Source organism: Panulirus ornatus, chromosome 9, assembly GCF_036320965.1.
Source record: "Panulirus ornatus isolate Po-2019 chromosome 9, ASM3632096v1, whole genome shotgun sequence".
NCBI classification, from domain to species: domain Eukaryota; kingdom Metazoa; phylum Arthropoda; class Malacostraca; order Decapoda; family Palinuridae; genus Panulirus; species Panulirus ornatus.
In genome coordinates this window covers 5,742,076-5,765,808 of record NC_092232.1, presented here as the reverse complement: position 1 = coordinate 5,765,808, position 23,733 = coordinate 5,742,076, and the positions used below count along the sequence as shown (strand labels likewise).

Genomic DNA, 23,733 nt, shown 5'->3' with positions numbered 1-23,733 from the left:
CTATTATTCATTTTTACTCCCAGTATTCTCCTTTCACACACTTTTCCAAACTCGGTTATCAACTTCTGCAGGTTCTCACTCAAATCGGTCATCAGTGCTGTATCATTGGCAAACAATAATTGACGCTCTTCCCAGGCCCTATCATCCCCAACAGACTGCATACTTGCCCCTCTCTCCAAAACTGTTGCATTCACCTCCCTGACCACCCCATCCATAAACAAATTAAGCAGCCATGATGACATCACACATCCTTGCTGCAGATGGGCCTTCTCTGGGAACCAGTCATGCTCCGTTCTTCTACTCTTACACGTGCCTTACTCCCTTGATGAAAAGTTCTCGCTGCTTCTAGCTGCTTTCCTCCCTTCCCATATTTTCTTAGACCTTCCACAAAGCATCTATCAACCCTATCATATACCTTCTCTAAATCCATAAATTTCTCATACAAATCCATTTGTTTTTCCAAGTATTCTTGCATACACTTTTCAAAGTAAACACCTAATACACACATTCTCTACCACTTGTGAAACCTCACGACACTGCTCCTCCCCAATCTGATGCTCTTTATATGCCATCACTTTTTCAATCAGTACCCTTCCTTACAATTTTCCAGGAATACTCAACAAACTTATGCCTCTGTAGTTTCAACATTCATTTATCCCCTTTGCCATTGTACAATGGCACTATACATGCATTCTTCCAATCCTCAGGCATTCCATGATCCATACATACATTGAAAATCCTTACCACTCGGTCAGCAACACAGGCACCCCCTTTCTAAATAAATTCAACCACAGTACCATCCATTCCTGCTGCCTTGCCAGATTTCATCTTCAGCAGGGCTTTTACCACTTCTCTCTTCGTCAAAGCACTCCATAACTCTCATTTTGCATGCCACCTGACCAAAACACCTTACATCTGCCACTCTATCATCAAACACATTCAACAGTCCTTCAAAATACTCCATCTCCTCACTCCATCACAACCTTTTTCTATCACTTTCCCACTTACCCTCTTCACCAATGTTTCCATTTGTTCTCTTGACGTTGGTACATGATGTACTTCCTAGCAAAACATCTTAATTCTACCAAAAGTTTAATGATATTCTCTCACCTCAACTCTCATTTGCCCTCTTGTACAACCCTTGCACCTTCCTCCTGCCTTCCTGCTGCTTTCTCTTATACATCTTCCAGTCGTTTACACTTCTTTCTTCTTGGCACTGTCCAAATGCCTCTCTTTTCTTTCATTAACAACTTTACTTCATCCCACCACTCACTGACCTTTCTAATCTAACACACACACACACACACACACACACACACACACACACACACACACACACACACACACACACACACACATACACACACACCCCATCTCATGCCATGTGCATCCCTTGCACATGCCATCACCGTTTCCCTAAATACATCGCATTCCTCAACCACTCCCTTCATCATTTGCTCTCACCTTTTGCCATTCTACACTCGATCTTTCTTGATGTTTTTTCACTCAAATCTCCTTTCTAAGCTCACTTACTCTCACCACTATCTTCTCCCCTGCATTCTCTTCCCTTTTTTGAAAACTACAAATCTTCACCTTTTGCTCCACAAGAGTGATCAGGCATTCCACCAGCTGCCCTTCTCAGCACATTCACATACAAAAGTCTCTCTTTTACACATCTATCAATTAACACATAATCTAATAATGCCCCATTGACCATCTGTTCTACTCACATATGTGTACTTGTGTATATATCTATTTTTGAACCAGGTATTCCTAATCACCAGTCTTTATTCAGCACACAAATCCACAAGCTCTTCACCATTTCCATTCACAACACTGAATACCCCATGTGCACCAATTCTACCCTCATCTGCCACATTACTCACCTTTGCATTTAAATCACCCATCACTAATACTTGGTCTCGTGCACCAAAACTGCTGACACACTCAACTCACGTGCACCCAAAACACTTGCCTCTCATGATCTTTCTTCTTATGAACAGGTGCATAATCACCAATAATCACCCATCTCTCCCCATCCACTTTAGTCTTGCCCACCTCAGTCTAGAACTACCTCGCACACTACCACAACTGCTGCTTCAGGGTTAGTGCTACTCCTTCCCTACCTCTTGTCTTCTTGCCAACCCCTGATTTTACAGAGCCAGGTTTCTTTCCTGTCTCCTTTATTCTCATCTTGGTTACATCCACTTAAATTCAGACACTCCAATTTGAGCCTTTAAGGAAGAGGAGCTCTCCCTGCCTTGCTCCTACCTCTATTTCCTCTTGTAGAAATTGAAATGCAAGAATGGGAGGGTTTCCAGCCCCACCTATCCTTTCCCCTTCAGTGGCCTTCTACAGACTGTAACTGTAACTCTGCCACTCATTGCAGTAAACATATGAGGTACTGCAGTAACAACTACTCAGTCTCAGAAGCCCCAGTTTACACAAATAGCTGAAGTTGTCCTGTTCAGGTGCTTTGATACTTTCCTTCTGAATAGGTATTTTTCTTATAAAAAGGAATGGTTCCTTGTCATCTGGAATGCTCTTCACATTTGATGAGGTTCTTGCTCTACGTAACATACTTCATAGATTAAAGTCCAAAGCAGCCTAACTTATCAAATCTCCAAGTCTGAACCTGAAACATAACCCACTTGCCCTACACTGTAGTGCTGGTTTACAATCCTTTTTCAGTAGATGTTTCTTTGAATTCTGCTCCCAAGAGTTAGCTGCTTGTGTGTTTCCCACCATTAGCTAGACCTAATAATGCTTAGGATGTTACTGCTTCATGTGATTGCTATGTTGCCATTAGCAACTATAAAGTGGCCTTTTGTGATATGTTTCTTCCCCCATACCATGCAGGTTTGGAACTTTTTACACCTTTTTATATTTTCCTAACAATTATGACTTGTCACTATTTATAAGACAAATTTTCCTGTAATTCAAGACCCATTTAACATTTTTTGTATTTGTTCACCTTTATCCTTTCCCATTTTGATTAAGGCCTGCCTTCAAAGTGAACACTTGTCCATGATGAGCCAACATAGAAAGAAAAAGAAATAGAGTTGTACAGGGAATTACTTGGATTTCGTCACAAGAATGGTTGATAGGTAGCCTTCATTGTTATATGTTAAGAATGTATGAAAATTGTTAAGGACACTGTTGAAAATAATGGATGTCTGTCACCATCATCATTTCATTATCCTTTCAGCTACTGGAATTTGTCAGAACTTTACCTCGGGAAGACAAGGCTATCGTGTTTATTGGTAAGAAGAATACAGTGGAAGAGCTGTCTGTGCAGATGATACTTGAAGGACTTCCTGTAAGTATATAAGAACATGCAAAGGATTATATCTTATATTTGATTTTCTGAAAGTGGAAACACAAGGACCAAGCTGAGGAGTACTCATCCTTCTGAAAGGCTTAGGCTGAGGTGTCTAAATGTACATGGATAAACCCACAAGAGGAGGGAAAAACAGGTAGCATGTTTAGGGAGAGGAAGTAAGCTAAAGGCAAAGTTGGAAGAATGGTTTAGGAATGTCTTAAGGGTAAAGTGTGGGGTTAGTGTGAGGATGAGTGGAATGCCAGGGGTGATACTTCTACTGAAGGAAGAGTTGTTAGAATGTGTGAGTGTGTAAGGAAGAGTTAAAAGTTGACATAGATGCAAATGAAATTGGATTTTGAGAGGTAGGTAACTGTTAGTGCATATTTAAAGACACTCCCTTACTTAAGGAAGACTTGACATATGGAAATCTGACTTTAAACAAATTTCTCCCATCACACAGAAAATTTTGCTCTAGTAATGGAAATGCAAGGTAACTTGCACAGAGGAATATGGTGGAGGGATGCATCAGGCAGGCAGCTTCTTCCTCAAGGTTCACGTTTAACATAAAGTGATGTAGTTACAGTGGTAATGTAGACATCATGTCACTTTGGAATTTTCAGTGACTAAATATTTTCCTTATTTCTAACTTACAATGACGGGAAAAGAACCAAGTAATGATAAGAAGGCTCCATTTTTTCTCCTATGAGTGCAGAATGGAAAAAGGTGAGAGCCAATGATGTAAGGGGAGTGGAGAAGGAATGGGATGTATTTAGGGAAGCAGTGATGGCTTGTGTAAAAGATGCCTGTGGCATGAGAAAGGTGGGAGGGGGCAGATTAGAAAGGGTAGTGAGTGGTGGGATGAAAAAGTGAGATTGTTAGTGAGGGAAGAGAAAGGCATTTGGACAATTTTTGTAGGGAAATACTGTAAATGACTGGGAGATATATAAAAGAAAGAGGCAAGAGGTGAAAAGAGGGCAAATAAGAGTTGGGATGAGAGTATCATCAAATTTTAGGGAGAATAAAAAGATATTCTGGAAGGAGGTAAATAAAGTGCATAAGACAAGAGAACAAATGGGAACATCAGTGAAGGGGGCAAATAGGGAGGTAATAACAAGTAGTGGTGAAGTGAGAGGGAGGTGGAGTGAGTATTTTGAAGGTTTGTTGAATGTGTTTGATGATAGAGTGGGAGATGTAGGGTGTTTTGGTCAAGGTGGTGTGTGAAGGGAGAGGGTCAGGGAGAGTGATTTGGTAAACAGAGAAGAAGCAGTGAAAGCTTTGCGTAAGATGAAAGCCAGCAAAGCGGCGGGTTTGGATGGTAGTGCTGTGGAATTTATTAAAAAAGGGGGTGACTGTTGTTGACTGGTTGGTGAGGATATTCAATGTATGTATGGTTCATGGTGAAGTGCCTGAGGATTGGCGGAATGCTTGTATAGTGCCATTATACAAAGGCATAGGAGATAAAGGTGAGTGTTCAAATTACAGAGGTATAAGTTTGTTGAGTATTCCTGGGAAATTATATGGGAGGGTATTGATTGAGAGGGTGAAGGCATGTACAGAGCATTAGATTGGGGAGGAGCAGTGTGGTTTCAGAAGTGGTAGAGGATGTATGGATCAGGTGTTTTCTTTGAAGAATGTATGCGAGAAATACTTAGAAAAGCAGATAGATTTGTGTGTAGCATTTATGGATCTGGAGAAGGCATATGATAGAGATGCTCTAAGAGTACATGGTAAGGGAGGCAAGTTGCTAGAAGCAGTGAAAAGCTTTTATCGAGGATGTAAGACATGTGTACGATAGGAAGAGAGGAAAGTGATTGGTTTCCAGTGAGTGTTGGTTTGCGGCAGGGGTGCATAATGTCTCCATGGTTGTTTAATTTGTTTACGGATGGGGGTGTTAGGGAGGTGAATGCAAGAGTTTTGGAGAGAGGGGCAAGTATACAGTCTATTGGGGATGAGAGGGCTTGGGAAGCGAGTCAGTTTTTGTTCGCTGATGATACAGTGTGGTGGCTGATTTGGGTGAGAAACTGCAGAAGTTGGAGACTGAGTTTGGTAAAGTGTGTAAAAGAAGAAAGCTGAGAGTAAATGTGAACAAGAGCAAGGTTATTAGGTTCAGTAGGGTTGAGAGACAAGTAAATTGGGAGGTAAGTTTGAATGGAGAAAAACTGGAGGAAGTGAAGTGTTTTAGATATCTGGGAGTTGATTTGGCAATAGATGGAACCATGGAAGCGGAGTGTGTCTCAGGGTGGGGGAGGGGGTGAAGGTTCTGAGAGCATTGGAGAATGTGTTGAAGGCGAAAACAATATCTCGGAAAGCAAAAATGGGCATGTTTGAAGGAATAGTGGTTCCAACAATGTTATATGGTTGTGAGGCATGGGCAGTAGATAGGGTTGTGCTGAGGAGGGTGGATGTGTTGGAAATGAGATGTTTGAGAACAATATGTAGTGTGAGGTGGTTTGATCAAGTAAGTAATAAAAGGGTAAGAGAGATGTGTGGTAATAAAAAGTGTGGTTGAGAGAGCAGAAGAGGGTGTATTGAAATGGTTTTTTCACATGGAGAGAATGAGTGAGGAAAGATTGACAAAGAGGATATATGTCGGAGGTTGAGGGAACAAGAAGTGGGAGACCAAATGGGAAGTGGAAGGATGAGTGAAAAAGATTTTGAGCGAACGGGGCCTTAACATACAGAAGGGTGAAAGGTGTGCAAGGAATAGAGTGAATTGGAAAGATGTGGTATACCAGGGTCGATGTGCTGTCAGTGGATTGAACCAGGGCATGTGAAGCATCTGGGGTAAACCACGGAAGTTTTGTGGGGCCTGGATGTGGAAAGGGATCTGTGATTTCAGTGCATTGCACATGACAGCTGGAGTCCTGTGTCGACGAATGTGGCCTTTGTTGTCCTTTCCTAGAAGTACCTCGCGTGCACGCGGGGGTGTCATTTCTTGTGTGTCTGGGTGATGGCGGGAATGGATGAAGGCAACATGTATGAATATATGCATGTGTATATATGTATATGTATGTGTACATTGAAATTGATAGGTATGTATATGTCCGTGTATGTATATACATGTGGATGTGGGTGGGTTGGGCCATTCTTTTGTCTGTTTCCTTGCACTACCTCGCTAATGTGGGAGACAGCGACAAAGTATGATAAAATAAATATGTATAATAAATATTTTCTTATGAATTCATGTATGCGAACTGAACTTTTCGGATTTGTGGAGGATGAGCATGAAATGATTTGAGTCAGAGAATGTCCATTTGAAAGGGATGTTTTTAAATGAATACGTAATTCAAAGATCATTATTTATGTAGGAGGTACTGCAAGAGCCATGCATTTGCAAAAAAGCAGCATATCTTCTGGACCCTGATGAATAGATTGAATATTTAGATAGTATGGTCATTTGAAAGGAATGTATGGATAAAAACTTAAACAAGTGAATGTTGGAGATGTTTAAGAATATTTGTATATATGAAACTGGTGTATGCATTGGGAGTGTTTGAAGATTGGTTGATTGATGTGAAGAATTGTTCTGTAGTGAATATTAATAGATGTATATTCTGCATGGACCTTTCTTTAAAAAAAAAAAAGATACTTGGAGTGGAAAAATGAAGTTGAACTACAATGGGTGTTGAATGAAGAGTTTTTTCATTTGATATAAGTAGTTTAAAAACTTCATCCCAATGAGGGAAAACATAGTTACAGTTGATGGGTATAACTTTGATTTGTGAAAATGGATAAGTAAAGTTAATGATTAGTGATAGTGATGTTCATAAAGTAATTAAAATGTGTACTGGAAATCCTTAGTGGCTCTGAAGATTAGAGAATAACCTCACGCAAAAGTTTGAAGCTAAGAATTTGGTGAAATTATGCTGAGCTTTCAGCAAGCCTCATTACCAATGATGAGCCAGATTTAAGTTTACTGGACTGAAAGTAGTTCATGACTGCCATAGAAGTAAGGTATTGTATTATATTGATTTTCTCGATCATGTAATGAAGTTACATGAAATTAATTCCCCAGGTTCAGAGTATGCACGGTGGTAGAGCCCAAGAAGATCGAGAAGAGGCATTAAATGATCTAAAGATTGGGAAAGTCAATGTCCTCCTTGCTACAGACGTTGCTTCTCGGGGAATAGATATAACTGATATAACGTAAGTTCAATGTGGTTATTTTAAATCATTTGAGTGTGAAAGTACATGGACCAGATCAAGATCCACCTTGTTAGATTATTAGATACAGATGTTGCTTCTCTGAGCATTGACCTCTCTGATATTATGTAAGTAGAGTATGGTTATTGAAATCATCTCGGAGTGAAAGTATATAGCCTTTCTATTGGATCCAAGTTAAAGTACTATACATCTTTTATTGATAAATCTCTTAAGTTGGCAAAGAAATCATTTTATAGAGTTAAACCTAAACCTCCCCTTGACACCAAGAACTTTTTAGTAATGATTTTGCTTTTCTTCCCATGTTGCTTAAATCTTTTAATGTAAATGTTGCCCTCAGCAACAACAATACTGTAAAGAATATCTTAATCAGGATCTCTCCAAAAATTTCAACAGGGTGCATTTATAGAATACAAGGTAAAAATTGATAAGTTTTATGTTGGGCAGACTGGTAAGGATCTTTCTCTTAGACTTAAGCAATATAAATATAGTATAAGAACAGGACAAGAATCAGATGCCTTCTTTAATCATGTTGAAGAATTATGATCATTGCACTGACTTGAGTAATGCCATCCCAGTTATTTGCTCTTGACTCTTGCACCATGAGAAATGTCATTGAATCTTCTATTATTAGATACACAGATAATTGTAACACTAATATTAGTGAAGGTCTATATAATTGGATAGCTTTATTGTTGATAGAATTTGTAAACAGTTCCCTTTCTTGTCCAAATGATAAATTTTATGATTTGCAGGTTGCCAGATTTGAATGCAGCCGACCTCCATTCGGACAGTCACTTGTTTACCAAATGGCGTCCAAGCTAAATCTCTTCATTGTTTATCAAGTGACTGTTATATTTCTTTCTTGTGATCTCTTCCAGCATGCATACATATGCTTATACAGATAGGACTTTTCAGAGGAGGGTGGATATGTTGGAAATGAGATTTTTGAGGACAATATGTGGTGTGAGGTGGTTTGATCGAATAAGTAATGAAAGGGGAAGAGAGATGTGTGGTAATGAAAAATAGTGTGGTTGAGAGAGCAGAAGAGGGTGTATTGAAATGGTTTGGTCACATGGAGAGAATGAGTCAGGAAAGATTGACAAAAAGGCTATATGTGTCAGAGGTGGAGGGAACGAGGAGAATTGGGAGACCAAATTGGAGGTGGAAAGATGGAGTGAAAACAATTTTGAGCAATTGAGGCCTGAACATACAGGAGAGTGAAAGGCATGCAAAGAATAGAGTGAATTGGAACAGTGTGGTATACCGGGGTCGACGTGCTGTCAATGGATTGAACCAGGGCATATGAAGCGTCTGGAGTAAACCATGGAAAGTTTTGTGGGGCCTGGATGTGGTAAGGGATCTGTGGTTTTGGTGCATTACACATGACAGGTGGAGACTGAGTGAATGAATGGGCCTTTGTTGTCTTTTCCTAGTGCTACCTTGTGCACGTGCGGGGGGAGGGGGTGCCATTTCATGTGTGGCAGGGTAGCGATGGGAATGGATGAAGGCAGCAATTATGAATATGTACATATTTTATATTTTATTTTTTATTATACTTTGTCGCTGTCTCCCGCGTTTGCGAGGTAGCGCAAGGAAACAGACGAAAGAAATGGCCCAACCCCCCCCCATACACATGTATATACATACGTCCACACACGCAAATATACATACCTACACAGCTTTCCATGGTTTACCCCAGACGCTTCACATGCCTTGATTCAATCCACTGACAGCACGTCAACCCCGGTATACCACATCGCTCCAATTCACTCTATTCCTTGCCCTCCTTTCACCCTCCTGCATGTTCAGGCCCCGATCACACAAAATCTTTTTCACTCCATCTTTCCACCTCCAATTTGGTCTCCCTCTTCTCCTCGTTCCCTCCACCTCCGACACATATATCCTCTTGGTCAATCTTTCCTCACTCATTCTCTCCATGTGCCCAAACCACTTCAAAACACCCTCTTCTGCTCTCTCAACCACGGTCTTTTTTTTTCCACACATCTCTCTTACCCTTACGTTACTCACTCGATCAAACCACCTCACACCACACATTGTCCTCAAACATCTCATTTCCAGCACATCCATCCTCCTGCGCACAACTCTATCCATAGCCCACGCCTCGCAACCATACAACATTGTTGGAACCACTATTCCTTCAAACATACCCATTTTTGCTTTTCGAGATAATGTTCTCGACTTCCACACATTCTTCAAGGCCCCCAGAATTTTCGCCCCCTCCCCCACTCTATGATCCACTTCCGCTTCCATGGTTCCATCCGCTGCCAGATCCACTCCCAGATATCTAAAACACTTCACTTCCTCCAGTTTTTCTCCATTCAAACTCACCTCCCAATTGACTTGACCCTCAACCCTACTGTACTTAATAACCTTTTCTCTTATTCACATTTACTCTTAACTTTCTTCTTCCACACACTTTACCAAACTCAGTCACCAGCTTCTGCAGTTTCTCACATGAATCAGCCACCAGCGCTGTATCATCAGCGAACAACAACTGACTCACTTCCCAAGCTCTCTCATCCCCAACAGACTTCATACTTGCCCCTCTTTCCAAAACTCTTGCATTTACCTCCCTAACAACCCCATCCATAAACAAATTAAACAACCATGGAGACATCACACACCCCTGCCGCAAACCTACATTCACTGAGAACCAATCACTTTCCTCTCTTCCTACACGTACACATGCCTTACATCCTCGATAAAAACTTTTCACTGCTTCTAACAACTTTCCTCCCACACCATATATTCTTAATACCTTCCACAGAGCATCTCTATCAACTCTATCATATGCCTTCTCCAGATCCATAAATGCTACATACAAATCCATTTGCTTTTCTAAGTATTTCTCACATACATTCTTCAAAGCAAACATCTGATCCACACATCCTCTACAACTTCTGAAACCACACTGCTCTTCCCCAATCTGATGCTCTGTACATGCCTTCACCCTCTCAATCAATACCCTCCCATATAATTTACCAGGAATACTCAACAAACTTATACCTCTGTAATTTGAGCACTCACTCTTATCCCCTTTGCCTTTGTACAATGGCACTATGCACGCATTCCGCCAATCCTCAGGCACCTCACCATGAGTCATACATACATTAAATAACCTTACCAACCAGTCAACAATACAGTCACCCCCTTTTTTAATAAATTCCACTGCAATACCATCCAAACCTGCTGCCTTGCCGGCTTTCATCTTCCGCAAAGCTTTCACTACCTCTTCTCTGTTTACCAAATCATTTTCCCTAACCCTCTCACTTTGCACACCACCTCGACCAAAACACCCTATATCTGCCACTCTATCATCAAACACATTCAACAAACCTTCAAAATACTCACTCCATCTCCTTCTCACATCACCACTACTTGTTATCACCTCCCCATTTGCCCCCTTCACTGAAGTTCCCATTTGCTCCCTTGTCTTACGCACTTTATTTACCTCCTTCCAGAACATCTTTTTATTCTCCCTAAAATTTAATGATACTCTCTCACCCCAACTCTCATTTGCCCTTTTTTTCACCTCTTGCACCTTTCTCTTGACCTCCTGTCTCTTTCTTTTATACATCTCCCACTCAATTGCATTTTTTCCCTGCAAAAATCGTCCAAATGCCTCTCTCTTCTCTTTCACTAATACTCTTACTTCTTCATCCCACCACTCACTACCCTTTCTAATCAACCCACCTCCCACTCTTCTCATGCCACAAGCATCTTTTGCGCAATCCATCACTGCTTCCCTAAATACATCCCATTCCTCCCCCACTCCCCTGACTTCCATTGTTCTCACCTTTTTCCATTCTGTCCTCAGTCTCTCCTGGTACTTCCTCACACAGGTCTCCTTCCCAAGCTCACTTACTCTCACCACCCTCTTCACCCCAACATTCACTCTTCTTTTCTGAAAACCCATACAAATCTTCACCTTAGCCTCCACAAGATAATGATCAGACATCCCTCCAGTTGCACCTCTCAGCACATTAACATCCAAAAGTCTCTCTTTCGCACGCCTGTCAATTAACACGTAATCCAATAACGCTCTCTGGCCATCTCTCCTACTTACATAAGTATACTTATGTATATCTCGCTTTTTAAACCAGGTATTCCCAATCATCAGTCCTTTTTCAGCACATAAATCTACAAGCTCTTCACCATTTCCATTTACAACACTGAACACCCCATGTATACCAATTATTCCCTCAACTGCCACATTACTCACCTTTGCATTCAAATCACCCATCACTATAACCCGGTCTCGTGCATCAAACCCACTAACACACTCATTCAGCTGCTCCCAAAACACTTGCCTCTCATGATCTTTCTTCTCATGCCCGGGTGCATATGCACCAATAATCACCCACCTTATGTATATGTTTGTATACATTGAAACGTATAGGTATGTATATGTGCGTGTGAGGGCATTTATGTATATCCATGTGTATGTGGGTGGGTTGGGCCATTCTTTTGTCTGTTTCTTTGCGCTACCTCGCTAATGCGGGAGACACCGACAATGTATAATAAATATAAATATACATATGCATATATACACAAGTACATATTCATACTTGCTTACCTTCATCCATTCCCGGCACCACCCCACCCCACAGGAAACACCATTGGAACCCCCTGCATCAGCGAGATAGCGCCAAGAAAATAGACGAAAAAAGGCCACATTTGTTCACACACATTCTCTAGCTGTCATGTGTAATCCACCGAAACCATATCATATACAGTGACCAAACTTTGCCACTGCATGATTCTTGCATCATATATGAATTATTTATGCATTTTATTTGGTATTCTGCAGGCACATTTTCAACTATGACTGTCCAAGAGACATGGAGGAATATGTTCATCGTATTGGACGTACAGGTCGTGCTGGACGCTTAGGCTGTGCTTATACTCTTTTCACACAAGCAGACCGGAGGAAGGCTGGCAGACTAGTGAAGGTTTTGGAGAAATCAAACCAGGTAACTCATTACAGACTCTTCTCAAAAATAATTGCCTTGCATTTATCTATATATTTATTGACTGCATAATCTCAAAGATGGCTAATGTAAACTTATTGTGGAATCGGTTTTGCCTTGCATCTCTGTTCTCAAAATGGCATACATGATGTAGATTCTTGGATTAGTAGTTTTCAGGTGATTCAGGATTTGATATTAGGTAGTAGGTTTGGACTATTTATTTTATTTTATTTTTAATTCATACATGTCACCATTTTCCTCATGAGCAAGGGGGTGCCAGAATCAAATGAAATAGAGGCCTCACTTGCTCATATTCGTTCTTTATCTATCATGCATGTTTTACCCTTCTGGGACCCCATTTCTTGAACATTCTTTACTTTTTTCGTATATGTTCACTATTTCCTGCGAGCAAAGCCGCATTCAGAACAGGTGACAGCCTTAAAGGAAAAAAGATCCTCACATGGCTCTTTTCTTCATTCCTTCTTTTGGGAAGTAATGTAGGAGGGGAGTTATCTAGCCTCCAGCCCCCTGCCCCTTTTAGTCACTTTGTACAACATGTAGGAGATACTTCAGTAAGATTTTTTCTTGCCTATCAAGCAACCTCTTAAATGTATGTATGCCATTTCCACCACCTGCTTCATATGCCATGGTTTAGTCCATCCTTGTGATGTCAACCCTTGTATACCACAGTGCTCCATTTCATTCTCTCCCGTGAATGCCCTTGACCTTTCTGCGTGTTCAGGCCCCAAGCACCCCTTTCTTCTTGTCTTCTCCAATGATGACTTATGTACCCTCTTGGTCAACCTCTCCTCACTCTTTCTCTCCATATGTCCAAGCCATTTCATCATACCCTCTTCAGCTCAGTCAAACATACTCTTCATATTGTCACAGCATTAGATATTCAAGAATGTCATTGCTTCATTTTAAAACTAAATGTAGAAGACTCACTTTAGTTTCCTGGATGAGGTTTCAAAACTTTTTGAAAAATAGAAATCCTGCCTCTCTCACACACACACACACACACACACTCACTCAATGCCCAGTACCCACTCCCAGTGGCATGGAGTGAAAAAGATTTTGAGTGATCGGGGCCTGAACATGCAGGAGGGTGAAAGGCGTGCTAGGAATAGAGTGAATTGGAACGATGTGGTATACTGGGGTCGACGTGCTGTCAATGGATTGAACCAGGGCACGTGAAGCGTCTGGGGTAAACCATGGAAAGTTCTGTGAGGCCTGGATGTGGAAAGGGAGCTGTGGTTTCGGTGCATTATTACATGACAGCTAGAGATTGAGTGTGAACGAATGGGGCCTTTGTTGTCTTTTCCTAGCGCTACCTCACACACATGAGGGGGGAGGGTGTTGTTATTCCATGTGTGGAGGGGTGACGATGGGAGTGAATAAAAGCAGACTATGAATTATGTACATGGGTATATATGTATATGTCTTTGTGTGTGTATATATATGTATACATTGAGATGTATAGGTATGTATATGTGCTGTGTGTGGATGTGTATGTATGTACATGTGTGTGTGGGTGGGTTGGCCCGTTCTTTCGTCTGTTTCCTTGCGCTACCTCGCTGATGCGGGAGACAGCGACAAAGCAAAATATAAATATAGGACTGAGAAAGATGGAAGTGGGACATAGTAAGGTGTTTGGGTATTTTTGGATAGAGCAGCTTCAGTCATGGCTACATCACCATGTTCCCCTAGAGGCAGATGCTTAAGAGAGCTAGATAGATATCCCTGCTTTGTTTGAAGTGACAGCCCACATTAGCATGTTTAAGATTACTGATTGTTATAGTTTATTTCTGGTTTGTAACCTGATGTGCAACTGGCAAGTTCCAATGAAAACACATTCTTTTGATCTTACTGTGTTATTGTGTGTTCCTTACATCTCTTTTCCCCCATCATCCTGGGTAACATTTTTTGACCTTACTGTATTATTTTATATTATTTATTTATTTATTTTGCTTTGTCACTGTCTCCCGCGTTAGCGAGGTAGCGCTAGGAAACAGACGAAAGAATGGCCCAACCCACCCACATACACATGTATATACATACACGTCCACACACGCAAATATACAACCTATACATCTCATTGGTAATGAATAAAGGCAGACAGTGTGAATTGTATGCATGTGTATATATGTATATGTCTGTGTATATATATATATGTGTACATTGAGATGTATGGGTATGTATATTTGCGTGTGGGGACGTGTTTATATATACATGTATATGGGGGTGGATTGGGCCATTTCTTTTGTCTGTTTCCTTGCGCTACCTCGCAAACGCAGGATATATATATATATATGTTGTTTAATTTGTTTATGGATGGGGTTGTTAGGGAGGTGAATGCAAGAGTTTTGGAAAGAGGGGCAAGTATGAAGTCTGTTGGGGATGAGAGCTTGGGAAGCGAGTCAGTTGTTGTTCGCTGATGATACAGCACTGGTGGCTGATTCATGTGAGAAACTACAGAAGCTGGTGACTGAGTATGGTAAAGTGTGTGAAAGAAGAAAGTTAAGAGTAAATGTGAATAAGAGCAAGGTTGTTAGGCACAGTAGGGTTGAGGGTCAAGTCAATTGGGAGGTAAGTTTGAATGGAGAAAAACTGGAGGAAGTAAAGTGTTTTAGATATCTGGGAGTGGATCTGGCAGCGGATGGAACCATGGAAGCGGAAGTGGATCATAGGGTGGGGGAGGGGGTGAAAATTCTGGGAGCCTTGAAGAATGTGTGGAAGTCGAGAACATTATCTCGGAAAGCAAAAATGGGTATGTTTGAAGGGATAGTGGTTACAACAACGTTGTATGGTTGCGAGGCGTGGGCTATGGATAGAGTTGTGCGCAGGAGGATGGATGTGCTGGAAATGAGATGTTTGAGGACAGTGTGTGGTGTGAGGTGGTTTGATCGAGTAAGCAACGTAAGGGTAAGAGAGATGTGTGGAAATAAAAAGAGCGTGGTTGAGAGAGCAGAAGAGGGTGTTTTGAAATGGTTTGGTCACATGGAGAGAATGAGTGAGGAAAGATTGACCAAGAGGATATATGTGTCGGAAGTGGAGGGAACGAGGAAAAGTGGGAGACCAAATTGGAGGTGGAAAGATGGAGTGAAAAAGATTTTGTGTGATCAGGGCCTGAACATGCAGGAGGGTGAAAGGAGGGCAAGGAATAGAGTGAATTGGATCGATGTGGTATACCGGGGTTGACGTGCTGTCAGTGGATTGAATCAGGGCATGTGAAGCGTCTGGGTTAAACCATGGAAAGCTGTGTAGGTATGTATATTTGCGTGTGTGGACGTATGTATATACATGTGTATGGGGGTGGGTTGGGCCATTCCTTTCGTCTGTTTCCTTGCGCTACCTCGCAAACGCGGGAGACAGTGACAAAGCAAAAAAAATATATATATATATATCGCGGGAAATGGCGAATAGTGTGAAAGAAAGAATATATATACAAATGGATTTGTATGTAGCATTTATGGATCTGGAGAAGGCATATGATAGAGTTGATAGAGATGCTCTGTGGAAGGTATTAAGAATATACGGTGTGGGAGGCAAGTTGTTAGAAGCAGTGAAAAGTTTTTATCGAGGATGTAAGGCATGTGTACGTGTAGGAAGAGAGGAAAGTGATTGGTTCTCAGTGAATGTAGGTTTGCGGCAGGGGTGTGTGATGTCTCCATGGTTGTTTAATTTGTTTATGGATGGGGTTGTAAGGGAGGTAAATGCAAGAGTCCTGGAAAGAGGGGCAAGTATGAAGTCTGTTGGGGATGAGAGAGCTTGGGAAGTGAGTCAGTTGTTGTTCGCTGATGATACAGCGCTGGTGGCTGATTCATGTGAGAAACTGCAGAAGCTGGTGACTGAGTTTGGTAAAGTGTGTGGAAGAAGAAAGTTGAGAGTAAATGTGAATAAGAGCAAGGTTATTAGGTACAGTAGGGGTGAGGGTCAAGTCAATTGGGAGGTGAGTTTGAATGGAGAAAAACTGGAGGAAGTGAAGTGTTTTAGATATCTGGGAGTGGATCTGTCAGCGGATGGAACCATGGAAGCGGAAGTGGATCATAGGGTGGGGGAGGGGGCGAAAATTTTGGGAGCCTTGAAAAATGTGTGGAAGTCGAGAACATTATCTCGGAAAGCAAAAATGGGTATGTTTGAGGGAATAGTGGTTCCAACAATGTTGTATGGTTGCGAGGCGTGGGCTATGGATAGAGATGTGCGCAGGAGGATGGATGTGCTGGAAATGAGATGTTTGAGGACAATGTGTGGTGTGAGGTGGTTTGATCGAGTAAGTAACGTAAGGGTAAGAGAGATGTGTGGAAATAAAAAGAGCGTGGTTGAGAGAGCAGAAGAGGGTGTTTTGAAATGGTTTGGGCACATGGAGAGAATGAGTGAGGAGAGATTGACCAAGAGGATATATGTGTCGGAGGTGGAGGGAACGAGGAGAAGAGGGAGACCAAATTGGAGGTGGAAAGATGGAGTGAAAAAGATTTTGTGTGATCGGGGCCTGAACATGCAGGAGGGTGAAAGGAGGGCAAGAAATAGAGTGAATTGGAGTCATGTGGTATACAGGGGTTGACGTGCTGTCGGTGGATTGAAGCAAGGCATGTGAAGCGTCTGGGGTAAACCATGGAAAGCTGTGTAGGTATGTATATTTGCGTGTGTGGACGTGTGTATGTACATGTGTATGGGGGGGGGGGTTGGGCCATTTCTTTCGTCTGTTTCCTTGCGCTACCTCGCAAACGCGGGAGACAGCGACAAAGTATAAAAAAAAAAAATATATATATATATATATATATATATATATATATATATATATATATATATATATATATATATATATATATATATACCTCTTTTTTTTCCCCCATCCTATTGGATATCCCAGAATTTCTTTTGCTGGGGGAACCTCCATTGCCAAAGGATGACTGTTTCCCAAACCATATACTTAAAAGCTGTGAGTGGAAGTGCTCACAGTCCAAAGATTGGGAAGGACACAATGGAATGTATAAATGTGAAAGTGAAGGAAATGAAGCTTTATTTTTTATCACACATTGTACAAGATATTTTCTATATTTTCCTGGCAACGTTTAGTTGGAAATGGTATATTGAGATATGATTTGTTTTTTCAGGAGGTCAACCCTTATCTGTACAAAATGATGGAAACTCCTGTCAGTGTACAAGGTACCCAAGGGCAGCAAAACAGAACCAGTCGTTATGGGAACAAAGGTTATAGGTATCAGTTGTAGATCCTAGAAAATGTACCCTCTAAAAATTTGAAGTAGGGCCTAAACATTAAATTTGCTTGAGTTGAAATGTTAACAGTATTGTTTGAATTGAAGTATTGTAAACCAGTCATATTAAAATCATGTGTATCTTAAAAGTAACCATAGATTAACATATATGCAGAAATTTTGAATATCTTGATGTAGTAGTTATTTGTCTACCTATCCCTTTAGTAATTTTAATTATGCTTCCATTTATTTAGGATAGATCAGGTGCATGCATGGACATTTTTTTTTTGAATAATCAATTAGTTTCGTAGAGCTGCTGTACATGGCCCAAATCCTGTAATCAGACTACAGGGGAAAAAAAATCACTAATTCCTAAGGATAGACTTTGTATCCTGCTACTACAGTATTCTTGACTTAATTGATTTGTTTGTATAAAGTTAGGAAACTGTTTTAGAATATTAAGTAATAATTTATGGAGAGAGATATTTCATACACTCAAAGTATGTGATAAGCGTTAGATTAGTTTGCCAGTGTTGTTGAACTAAATATGGTTAGAATGTGGTATCTTTGAGGGTTAAAGATTTGCTAAGTTTTCCTTGATGCTGAACAGTTGTGTTTGGTGGTTATTAGTTTAATTTTCAATTGTTATTTAACAAGTACAAAAGAAGGACATTTGTAAAGTCTGTTTACATATTTATATTTACTTATAAATCCATACTACCCTAGCATCTTACACTTTTATCTTCATATTTGTTTTTATGCTATATATTAGCTCACCAATCCATACTTTCCCAACATCTACCACATTTACTTTCATTGCACCTTTTCACTGTGGCCTTACTTGTACATATATAGATATATATATTTATTATACTTTATCGCCATTTCCTGCATAGCGAGGTAGCACCAGGATACAGACAAGGAAAGACACATCCAGTAATACACACATATATACATATCAACATATACACATAGAGACATATACATGTATACACGTACATATTCATAGGTGCTTCTCTTCATCCATTCCTAGCACCACCCCACCCCACAGGAAACAGCATCACCACCCCTGTGTCAGCGAGGTAGTGCCAGGAAAAGACAAGAAAAGGCCATATTCATTCATGCTCAGTCTCTATTTGTCATGTGTAATGCACCAAAAGCAGGGCTCCCATACACATCCAAGCTGCACAGACCTTTCCATGGTTTACCCCACATGTTTCATATGCCCAAACGCAGGGGGTTGCAATGCAGTTTTCTGTGAGACGGGGTGGTGCCAGGAATGGATGAAGGCAAGCGAATATGAATATGTATGTGTCTCTGTATATGTTATGGATATGTCTGTGTGTATGGGTGGATGGGTCGTTCTTCGCCTGTTTCCCGGTGCTACCTTGCTGATGTGGGAAACGGCAATCAAGTACAATAGATAAATAAGTAAACAGGTATATATGGATGTGATCTGTCTTCATCTGTTTCCTGGCGCTACCTCACTGACATGGGATGGCGATGCTGTTTCCTGTAGGGCAAGATGGAGACAGGAATTGATGAAGGCAAGTGGATATGAATGTGTGTATACATGTAGGTGTGTGTATATATATGTATATGTACATTTATGTTCATGTATGTGTATGTGAGTTGATGTCTTTCTTCATCTTGTCCTGGCACTACCTCGCTAACGTGGAGGGTAAAAGGAGTGCAAGGAATAGAGTGAATTGGAACAGTATGGTATACCGGGATTGACGTTCTGTCTTTGGATTGAACCAGGGCATGTGTATGTGGGTGGGTTGGGCCATTCTTTTGCCTGTTTCCTTGCGCTACCTCACCAACATGGAAGGCGGCAATTAAGTGTAATGAAAAAATTTATAATAGTGATATGTAATGGATGACCTTGAACAGGTATGAATATGTATGTGTAATGACCCTCCTACATGCCCTTGTGTACCCTAAAATGTCATCCCCTTTTTTACTTCATTCTCCATTATTCCATTACCAAGTACCTAAAAGAATGCATTTCCTTTAGGCCCTCCTCATATAAACTCAGGCCATCTGTTGTCATCCATTTCTTGTATTTCATGGTTCCTACATTTGTTCACAGTTCTTCATGACTCCCTTTTCACACATACTGTCACCAGCTTAAGGAATTTCTTTATGGAATTTGCTACCAATTGTCATCTGCATAACAACTTGTTCACTTCCAATGCCACATCCAGGCATACCAAAAGCCAGCCCATCTCTCCATGATCCTTGTATTTATGTCCCTCACGACTTCATCCCTAAACAGATTTACAGCTATGGTAATAAGTATCTTTGATATAGAACCACCATCACTTGGAACTTCTCGCTCAATTCCCTTCATAATTGTACATATGCCTTGCTCTCCTTGACTGCATTTTGAAAAATCCATTTACCTCAATTTTTGCATTCATACATTTTCTCAAAATCCATAAGTGCCATGTATAATTGTTTTCTAAGAATTTCTCTCATAAATTCTTCAGAGGAAACACCTGGTCCACTTTGTTTATCTTCTATCAGATGCTCTTTGCATGCCACCAACCTTCCAATCAGTACTTTCTTATTATTTATCTATTTATTTATTTTATTTTGCTTTGTCGCTGTCTCCTGCGTTGGAGAGGTAGCGCAAGGAAACAGACGAAAGAATGGCCCAACCCACCCACAAACACATGTATATACATACACGTCCACACACGCAAATATACGTACCTTTACATCTCAACGTATACATATATATATACACACACAGACGTATACATATATACACATGTACATAATGAGTACTTTCTTATATGCCATATTAGGAATACTCAAAAGTCTTCCACCTTTATATTCTAACACTTGTGGTTCCTCGAGCTTGTATTCAAGAGTATACGTTCATTGTTCTAGTCCTCAGGTACTCCCCCTTTTGATGTACAAACACCAGACAGCTTAACTAACCAATCGGCAGCTCTCCTTGATATGTTCAACTGCAATCCCACCCTTCTTGCCACTTTACCTGTTCTCTTTTCACTGCACTATTTACCACAACAATTACCCATCATGCTGCTTTGGCCAAAATGCACTGCATGTGTATCCCTGTCATCAGACACATTCATTATTTTCATCCACAAAAGTGTGTTTTCAGTTTTGTTTGACCTAATTGCAAGATCTGTATACATTTAATGAAACTTTGTTTCTTTATGATAATTTTTTTCACTTTAAGTTAGCCCTTCTTACCCAGTCTTTTGTCGGCTAAAGCAAGCCTATTTGAAGGTTGAATTTGGATCTTTTGTATTAAGTATATTTTAAATAAAAAAGTTTATATTTTACAAGGTTTTATCCCATTAGGTAGCTTGGTCATACTACCTCTATATACAAAGGTTATATATCTATCAATTTAAATATCTGCATCTCTGTGTCTCAGATGCATGTTCCCTGTGTGAACTCCCTTGAGGGGGAGGCCACTGCAAAAAAATTTCCACAACTGGTGAACTCTAGTGCCACTTATTAGCATTCTCACTCATTATATGGATATGGATCTTGGGCTTTGAACACAAAAGAAAGGAAGGGAGTGAATGTGTTGGAATTGAAGTGCCTAAGAACATCATTTAGTGTGAAGTTGGTTGGTAATGTAAAGAATACAAGAGAGACTTACGGTCATAATAGGCATAGTTGAGAGAGATGACAAGGGTGTATTGAAATGGTTTGGACATATTGAAAGGATATGGGAAGGAAGAATGACTCTGGGGATCTCTGTATCAGAAGTGGAAGTAGCAAGGGGGAGAAGACCAAGAAGGAGATGGAAGGATGCAGTGGAGATGGCTATGGGGTACAGCATGGTCTGAAAATTCAGGAGGATGAGATGTTTTAATGGGATATGAATTGTCATTATGGCTTATGCTTTTGGTGGTCTGAACCAGGGTGTTTGAAGCAGTCAAACGAAATGGTCAAGTATTCTTTGGGTCTTGGCAGTGAGTACAATGTACTTGTTTCCTTACATTATACGTTACAGTTACAGAGGGTGTGTACAGATGAAAATGTCATTCATTTGTTCATGATTCAGCCTCAGTAAGGCAAGAGAGGCTGTTAGGTATAAAAAAGAATTCCTATTAGTTTACTTTGCAATCATATTGTATTTTGTGTTAAATTAGATAAAGGTTTCCAATATGGTGCCAGGCAAGTCCACCTGAGGGCTTAACCTACCATCTACCCAAGGATAAGTATCCACGCTTGGACCCATGATGCAGGGTTTTGAGACCTTTTATATAAACTCCTTTTTTCTAATTTTTATAAGTACTAAATCTACTTTTGCAAAAGTTGTACTAATATGCCCATATTTTTTTTTATCAAATCTGCTCGAGTGAAAAATATGCATGTATATTTTTTACTCGTTCAGATGCATCTTCCGAGTCTCATCATGTAAAATTTTAAGTGATTTTTGTATCTTATTTTGAACTCCTGGAATTTATTGCCGTATTGTAATTGAAACATGTCACATATAACTGTGTTTCTCGTACATCATTCCATCATGTCTTGATTGCAGTTTGAGCATTTTTCGTTGTCGTAAGTGTATTGTGTGAGCTTGCTTGAGGTTATGGTGCTTTGCATCTCGAATTATCATAGCCTTGAAAGTCTTGTCTTGTCAGGAGTATTTCTTTGTCAAAAGTGCTTTGTATTTCTTCCAGTTTTAAGTACAGTACTGTATAATTATGCAAGAAGATCATGGAAGTAAACCTTAAACAAGAATGATGTTGAATGTGAAAGATGCAAAAATTAGTGGTTGGCTTAAAGACTCTGTAAGTGACAGTAGGCCAGAGATTAATAGAGAGAGCGGGGTGGGTAAAAGTACCTACCCAGAAGTATGTGCAATGAGATTTTGCAGCTAAGCAGAGCTAAACCATAGCATTTGTCACATCATACTTCATTAATAAAACTGAAAACTGTTTCTGTTGCCAGACATATTGCATAATTGTCAATCATGAGTTTATCTGGAACTGCTTTTAACCATTAGTTGAGGATGTATGAAATGAGGCTCTTCTTCAAGTGTTCCTGGTATTACTTCATTATTGTGGGAAACTGCAAATAAGTGAAAAAACTAGGTTTCTTTTCAATAATTCTATGCTTGTTCTATGCATATTTCATATTACATTGAATTTTCTTTCCATATTTTGGGCTAGGTTGTTGTCTGTTTTTGTTTGATATCGTTTGGTATATACCATATACTGCAGATTTGGTTATCTGTTTCTTCCCAGTTGGGATGCTTTTGGTTTGAGAACACTTCATAATACCATCAATTTGTTACTGTATTTAGTCTAACATGTATCTTTCTCTTCTTTTCATGCTGTAAGGTTTCAAGTTTTTTCAACCTTATGATAATCTCGTGCTTTTTTTTTAACCTCCTTTGATTTGCGTGTGAAATATTCCTGATGCACTTTCATGCGTATTGGTAATCAATGTGGCACCATGGTAAGTCTTTTCCATTACTTCATAATGTATTGTACCCCTGTGACATCAGATTAGAATTTTTTTCCAAAACTAGAGGTGTTAGTATTAAGACAATATTTCTCATGAAGAATGTTTGTTGTAAGATACCTGTGTCACATGAGTGAACAGAGCTTTTGCAGAGATGCTGGGTTCCTACATCACATGGATGGTCAAGAGCTAATGCAGAGGACCCTCAGTTTCTTGTTTATTTTCTTTTTCTTTCATACTATTCGCCATTTCCCACGTTAGCAAGGTAGCGTGAAGAACAGAGGACTAGGCCTTTGAGGGAATATCCTCACCTGGCCCCCTTCTCTGTTCCTTCTTTTGGAAAATTAAAAAAAATGAGAGGGGAGGATTTCCAGCCACCCGCTCCCTCCCTTTTTAGCCGCCTTCTACGACACGCTGGGAATACGTGGGAAGTATTCTTTCTCCCCTATCCCCAGGCATATACTATGCAAACAAATATTTCACTTATACTCGCAAAATGATATGGAAGCTATAATTATTTCATCCTTTACCATTTCCCCCATAAGGGCAATAGTGCCAGCAACACAAGTTCAAA

At 40.3% G+C, this 23,733-nt stretch overlaps 1 protein-coding gene across 3 annotated transcripts in view; it reads left to right on the top strand.

The window, feature by feature from the left end:
- LOC139750186 (probable ATP-dependent RNA helicase DDX43) overlaps nucleotides 1-23,046 on the top strand; it is an 83,688-nt gene extending 60,642 nt beyond the window's left edge. For all 3 annotated transcript variants that reach the window (XM_071664593.1, XM_071664591.1, XM_071664592.1), the window contains exons 10-13: nucleotides 3,209-3,319; nucleotides 7,338-7,468; nucleotides 12,318-12,480; nucleotides 17,595-23,046. In XM_071664593.1, the coding sequence (XP_071520694.1) occupies nucleotides 3,209-3,319; nucleotides 7,338-7,468; nucleotides 12,318-12,480; nucleotides 17,595-17,711 (522 nt within the window). In that variant the 3' untranslated portion in view covers nucleotides 17,712-23,046. The remainder of the gene's footprint in view (nucleotides 1-3,208; nucleotides 3,320-7,337; nucleotides 7,469-12,317; nucleotides 12,481-17,594) is intronic.
- The last annotated feature ends 687 nt before the right edge of the window (nucleotides 23,047-23,733 follow it).